The sequence below is a fragment of the Grammomys surdaster genome, unplaced genomic scaffold (assembly GCF_004785775.1).
Source record: "Grammomys surdaster isolate TR1022 unplaced genomic scaffold, NIH_TR_1.0 125698, whole genome shotgun sequence".
NCBI classification, from domain to species: Eukaryota; Metazoa; Chordata; class Mammalia; order Rodentia; family Muridae; genus Grammomys; species Grammomys surdaster.
Genome location: NW_021620534.1, coordinates 2,067,126 through 2,073,773, shown reverse-complemented (window position 1 = coordinate 2,073,773; position 6,648 = coordinate 2,067,126). Strand labels below are relative to the sequence as shown.

The 6,648-nt window shown below is 44.0% G+C and overlaps 1 protein-coding gene across 3 annotated transcripts in view; it reads left to right on the top strand.

The window, feature by feature from the left end:
* Nucleotides 1–6,648, top strand: part of Pccb (propionyl-CoA carboxylase subunit beta) — a 59,934-nt gene that overhangs the window by 6,620 nt on the left and 46,666 nt on the right. For 2 of the 3 annotated variants that reach the window (XM_028788070.1, XM_028788068.1), the window contains exons 4-5: nt 594–650; nt 5,010–5,123. In XM_028788070.1, the coding sequence (XP_028643903.1) occupies nt 594–650; nt 5,010–5,123 (171 nt within the window). The remainder of the gene's footprint in view (nt 1–593; nt 651–5,009; nt 5,124–6,648) is intronic. The other variant, XM_028788069.1, reaches the window with a different exon arrangement.

Sequence of the window (6,648 nt, the reverse complement as noted above, 5' to 3'; positions counted from 1 at the left end):
CTCTCCCTCCCTCCCTCCTTCCCTCTCTCCCTCCTTCCCTTCTTTCTTTCTTCTTTCCTCCCAGTCATGTGGTATCCTTGTGACTCCATTTCCCCTGGGCTAGTCTGCTGTTATCCCTGGACTAACCTGCTGCTATCCCTGGACTATCTTGCTGCTATCTCTGGGCTAGCCTGCTGTTATCATCTTCATGCTTAGAAGACACCCCTGGTGTGAAGTTTTCAGAAACAGGGATTGGGAGGGGCTGGGGACTCCAGTTGCCTTTCATTTTCCTCCTCCTTTTTCAGAATCCTTACTTCCTAGAAGTGACAGTGTTTGTCTGACACTGGTAGAATCTAACAGGGTTAATCCCACTTGAGCTACTGCCTCAGAGCTCTGAGTCATTTGGTAGAACAAAGACTAAGTCTTTGAACCCCAATACTACACGAACTCCCTTTAAGATATTTTATTAACTAACTTGGGGAATAATCTATGAATTCTATTTTTTGATCATCCGACTCGCCTTTACCAGTGTGGGTTCCCACTTCTTCCCATTGGGTCTTCGGCTCTGCCTTGTTATTATGGTTTACTTGCTGCTTTAATTGTTCTTCTTTCAGGATTTTACAGTTTTTGGAGGCAGTCTGTCAGGAGCACATGCTCAAAAGATCTGCAAAGTAAGTGTTTACTATTGAAAAGAAACCCAGTGCTTCCACCAGTTTGTGTGACACACACTGAGTATTCTAAGTGTGCAGTGAGTGGAGCTGGAACAGATCTGTACAAGACGCGGTACTGGACCAGATGGGGCTCTCAGCTCATTTCTTAAAGTATTCTTGTACTGTCTGCGTGACCCTGGTAAGGTCTACACCCACATTCTTTCTATCCATTCTGTTCTCTTCCCCCTCCTCTTCCCATCTTCCCTTAGTTCCCTGCCTTCCTCTGCTCCAGTGCTGGGATTATATGGGTGAGCCTGTCCTCCTGACAACCCCCACATTTCTCCATGCACATAATGACACCTAAGATTACAAGGCCTGAGGACTGGAGAGACGGTACAGTGGGTGTGAGTACTTGTGGTGAAAACAGAAGGATCTGAGTTCCAATCCCCAGTTCTTACATAAAAGTCAAGTGTGACCACATGTGCTTGTAACCCCAGCTTTTAGGGAATAGGCAGATCCTGGAAGTTTGCTGGTGCCAGCATAGCTACAACAGTGAGCTCTGGGTTCATCGAGAGACCCTGTCTCAAAAGATTAAGGGTAATAGAGGAGGATACTCAACATTCTCCTTGGCCTCTGTCCGTGAGGAGTGAAAGCATTCAAAAACACATCTATAATATATGTTGTTGTTGTTGTTGTTAAAATTTTAAGAAAGCATTTCTTTATGTAGTCCTGGCTGCTCTGGAACTTGCTCTGTAAACCAAGCTGGCCTCAAACCCAGAGTACATTGTAGCTGCAAACTGTGCTATAGCTTCTGGTGGGTAGTGTACAAGCTGCACCCACCCAGGAGTTCTCTGGATTCGTGAGTGAAAGACAGACAGACAGACAGACAGACACACACACACACACAAACACACACACACACATGCCAGTTAATTTTGATATGCCTTTGCTAGCGCTTCTAATCCTTCCCAAGGATTCCAGAGTTAACATCCTTTAAAATCTATATTTCATCTCTGCTGCTCCAGACCCAGTCGGGGAAGCGGCTCCTAGAGCCACTGACTTGAATTCTTACATGGCTAGCCTGTCCTACGCTCCTCTCATGGTGATTCTCTTCTTCCTCTCTTCTCTCTCCCCAGCCTGGGAATCCTAAAACTCTCACCTCTGTTTGTCCTGCCATAGGACAGGCTGGCATCTTTATTTACCAATCAGAGCCAACTGAGGGCAGGGTCTGAGGACCAAAATTAACATTATAACACTTGCAGCATTAGGCCAAACCCACTTCAGTCCACCTGTCTGCCTCCAGAGTGCTGGGATTTAAGGTGTGTACCACTATGTCTGGCTCAGTAATATATGTACTTATTAGTGCGTTAAATAGCAAGACTTAGCAGTGAATCTTTTAACTGGTATAATTGAAACAAGGCTCAAGTGAAAACATTTCTGGAGCTCAGCAATTTTAATGTAGCAGAAGCTTCTGGTTTCTAATAATGGCAAAGGCACAGGTGTGAGTTCATAAGTAAAGGAAGCGTCGGACACTGTCTAGAGTTCCTACAGGTGAAAATGTAAACTTTTTATAACCCAAGTTTGTAGATCATATATGCATTCACAGCCACCTTGAGATTCTGGGAATCCCAAGAAAAAACGTAGGCAGAGAGTCCAGGCACTAAAATATAAAGAGCAGCACAAAGATTGTATGATATAACAGTAGTATTTTCTTTTATAAAATGGATTTGCTTATTTTTGCCTATATGTATGTCTGTGTACTGTGTGTGCCTGGTGCCTGCAGAGCCAGAAGAGGGTGTTGCATCCCCTAGAACTGGAATTCAGATGGTTATGTGCTGCCCTGTGGATTCTAGGAACTGAATTGGGGTCTTTTGCAAGAACAAATGCTTTTAACCACTAAGCTATCTCTTCAGCCCCTGCATGAAGGTTTAAAAACAAACTGGGCTTAGAGTTCTGTGATAGGATACGTGCCTAATGTGGGCAGACCTTAGAGTCAATTCTGAATTCTGCTGAAGAAGAAACTCAAACACAAACAGAACCTCAAGCAGCCATCCAAACAAGAAAAGCTCCCCAGATACAGCATACTAGACTGAGACAGTCTGAAGAGTAATGGTGGCATTGCTAGTGTTTGGAGAATTTTGGAAGTGATATTGAATTATTAATAGCTGGGTAAGTTTCCCTCTGTAATGGAGCTACCTGGATTTTAGACATGTGTTACTCTAGAGACCTTTACCCAATTCCCTTTATTTTTATTTTTGTTTTTTTGAGACAAGATTTCTTTGTGTAGCCCTGGTTGTCCTGGAACTTGCTCCATAAACCAGGCTGGCCCTGAACTCAGAGATCTGCCTGCCTCTGCCTTCCAAGTGCTGGGATTAAAGACATGCACCTTCATGGCCAGGCTAGCCAATTACCTTTAAATGTTCCCAGTTTTCCCTTCGGTTGTCATGGTTACATGACATAATGAAGTAAATGTGCTTCACTGACCATCTATGAGATGTTGCATGTGAAGCTGGCAGAACTGTTGACCCAGGAGGACAATCTGTCGCAGTGGGCCTGGCCTCAGGTTAATATATGGACCAGTGTGCACCTTCATTAACAGACGTCTGTGCCATCTGTCTGCCACCAGTTGTTTCTTAGGAGTCACTGGGAATATTTGCCACGGAAGAGAGTTATAGCCCAAGCTGAGCACTCTGAGCCTTTTATCTTTTTTTTTTTTTTTTTGTTTTTGTTTTTCGAGACAGGGTTTCTCTGTGTAGCCCTGGCTGTCCTGGAACTCACTCTGTAGACCAGGCTGGCCTCAAACTCAGAAATCCGCCTGTCTCTGCCTCCCAAGTGCTGGGATTAAAGGCGTGCGCCACCACCGCCCGGCGCCTCTTACCTTCTAACAGTGGAAAACCTGTGGCTTTGCTATGTAGCTGGTCCTTTATCTTCGATGAGGTATTCAGGCATTGTGAGGGTTGAATTCAAGGTATTGACTACTTTCTGTTTGGAAAAGAGCAGGGAGAATGTTTTCCAGAAAACACCACGCTTTTTTTCACACACTCATATGAGAGACAGACAGAAAATGAATAAGCGTATGAGGTGTGTGTGTTGGCTTGCATGTGTGTGTAGGGATAACTTTGGAAGCTGGTTCTTGCCTAACAGTGGGCTTTTGGCAATCTAACTTGGGTCTCACCAGGCGTGTGTGCTAATTAATTGTGTGACTGGCCTGGCTGATGGGGATGGATGGTCTAAAGTAGAGGTTCTGCTGTGATTTCTTTTGGTGTCAAATGACCGTTTCCCAGGGGTTACATAGACGACATCCTGTATATCAGATATTTATATTATATTTATAACTGTAGCAAAATTACAGTTATGAAGTAGCAATGAAATATTTTATGGTTGGAAGTCACCACAACATGAAGATCTGTATTAAAAAGTCACAGTGTTAGGAAGGCTAAAGAGCTGCTATTAAAAGGAGACACCCTGTGCCCCTCTTTGGCTACTGGACTGTTTAAAGAATAGGCTGCAAGAAATGTAAACTTCCTATGAATGTCCTAACTGGGAAAGAAATGGCTAAAACCCTGGTGGCATCCAGGGGAAGAATTTGTCTCCTGGAATAACAGGCCTCAAATCTTAGCACAACTAATTCCATGATGGAAGTGCCATTCAGGTTGTAAAACTCAGCACGTAGACTGCACCACCTGACAAAAAATGAAAACAGACCTAATCTATCAAAGTCCATAGTACTGGAAAAGTCTCTAAATGTACTAATCTTGCTTTTTGGCTTTTGTAGTTCAGCTTCTGGCTAAATGTTCTTGTTAACTGAAGTGTGTCAACCCAGAACATGTTTTTTTTTGTGCTCAGGGCTACACTGGGATCCTGAACACCCAGTATAGTCGACAGCCAGCTAATGAAGACTTTCTGTAGGCGTAAACCCATGTCCAGGCAGTCTTCTCTTGTGGATATCCCATAATAGTGGAGAAAGATTCACAGATCATCAGATAGCCTTAGAGAAAGACTAGGAGCTGGGCAGGGGTTTGGGGGTTGGGAGCCATATCTCGCTGGACTGTTTGTTCAGTGATGCATACCCTGTAGTATTGCCAGGACCCCTGAAGATGGACTTAGGGTGGGTAGAATCTGAATACCTTTGTCCTTCTTCCCTATGTGGCCACACTGAATAAATCTCCCTTTTCTGCTTTTCACTATTCATTTGGGTCCTTTAATGGGCTATTGAGGATGGGCAGCTGGACTTAGCTTGTCAGGGCACAGGCTGTGTCCCCTTGGTCTGGTGACGTGTACCAAGACATAAGCCATCTCCTTAGCGCAGCAAGGGGTTTTGTCATTGCTGTTTTTGGTAACCAGAACAGATAACTCATACGATTTTCTCTACTGTTTTAGATCATGGACCAGGCCATAACAGTGGGGGCTCCAGTGATCGGGCTCAATGACTCCGGGGGCGCCAGGATCCAGGAGGGGGTGGAGTCCTTGGCTGGCTACGCAGACATCTTCCTGGTGAGCAACCTATTGACAGAGTTACCTCTGTAAGTGTGTGCTGGTGCCTGTCTCCCCACATTGTCCCCTGCCCCATCCTCCCTCCACAGTGTCTCCTTGTGTCACTGCCACCGTGGGTGGCATGAAGGTTGGATGACTGGCCAAATGGGCTGCAAAGCCTGCTCTTCGTTCTTGAGAGAGGGCCAGTTGTTGGATAAATAATTAGTTCAAGGTTATTCATGAGGAGAGAGAACTTGGAAATATTTTTTCTTTTCTATCTATCTATCTATCTATCTATCTATCTATCTATCTATCTATCTATCATCTATCTATCTATCATCTATCTATCTATCTATCTATCTATCATCTATCTTTTTTACACAAGATCGAGATGGTAAGGAATGTTAAAGTAAACTGACTTGTTAGAATTAAGGTTTTTTTTTTTTTTAAAAAAAAGCACTCCTTTTATTTTTTAAACATTAGGGACTATTTATTATACAAAGTTTAAACAGTAATACAAAGAAGAAAGAAATCTTTCCAGATCTTATCATCAGACACTCTTGGAGGACATCGTTTCGGATACCTGCACTGTTTGACATGTGAGATGTCTGATGAGGGACCAGGATGGGGGTCTGATAGGAGAGAGAGAGGAGACAGGCAGTTTCTAGTCAGCCTGGGCTTTCTATCCCACCCCTTCAGAATGGCAAATATCTTGTCCCTGGTCACTGCCCTTCATGATCCATCAATGATTCTCCATTGTGTGTATGAGAAATCATGTCTGTGTTACATAGGGGGGAAAAGGCCCCCAGAGAAGTGGCCACATTTTAGTGTGGCTAAGTTTTGGGATATCATCTGGTAGATGTTTAAGCTGTGGGGCTCTGGTTGCTGCTATTTCCAGGAACCTGGCCTTAGCAACTTTGAGATCTGTGGTGTTGAATGAATTGTTCATAACACCTGCTTGTCACAAGCCGGTGCCATTCATTACTGCTGTGTTACTTTCTGGTAACTTTTAATTGTGATGTAATTTCAGACCTGTGGGAAACTTGAAACAAGTTCCAAGATCTGTCCTGTTCCCTTTAACCAGATGTGCTGCCCCCACTCAATGTATCATTCTTTCTAGAAATACATATTTGCATGTTACATTATTTTGAAACATTTGAGGGCAGGTTGGTGATACTTTGCTTCTTTTAGCTCTTAAGTCCTTCACTGTGTATTTCCCTGGGAACATTAACCAGAATATAAATCTAAAAGGAGATGTCACATTAATCTGTTATTAATATCCATAGTCTTTATCTAGTGTCCTCAATAAAGCCCTTAATAGCTTCCTTTCTTTCTCTTTTCCTCCTCTTTCCCCCTTTCTCCCCCCCCCCCCCCGTCTTCTCTCCTTTCCTCTTTTCCTCTCCCCCTTCTCTCTCTCTTCCTCTTCCCCTTTCTCTTCCCCACTCCTCTCTCTTCTATCCTTTCCCACCCATCCCTTCTCTTACCCCTTTCCTCTCCTTCCCTCCCTCTCCCCTTTCCTCTCCTCCCCTCCCTCTCCCCTTTCCTC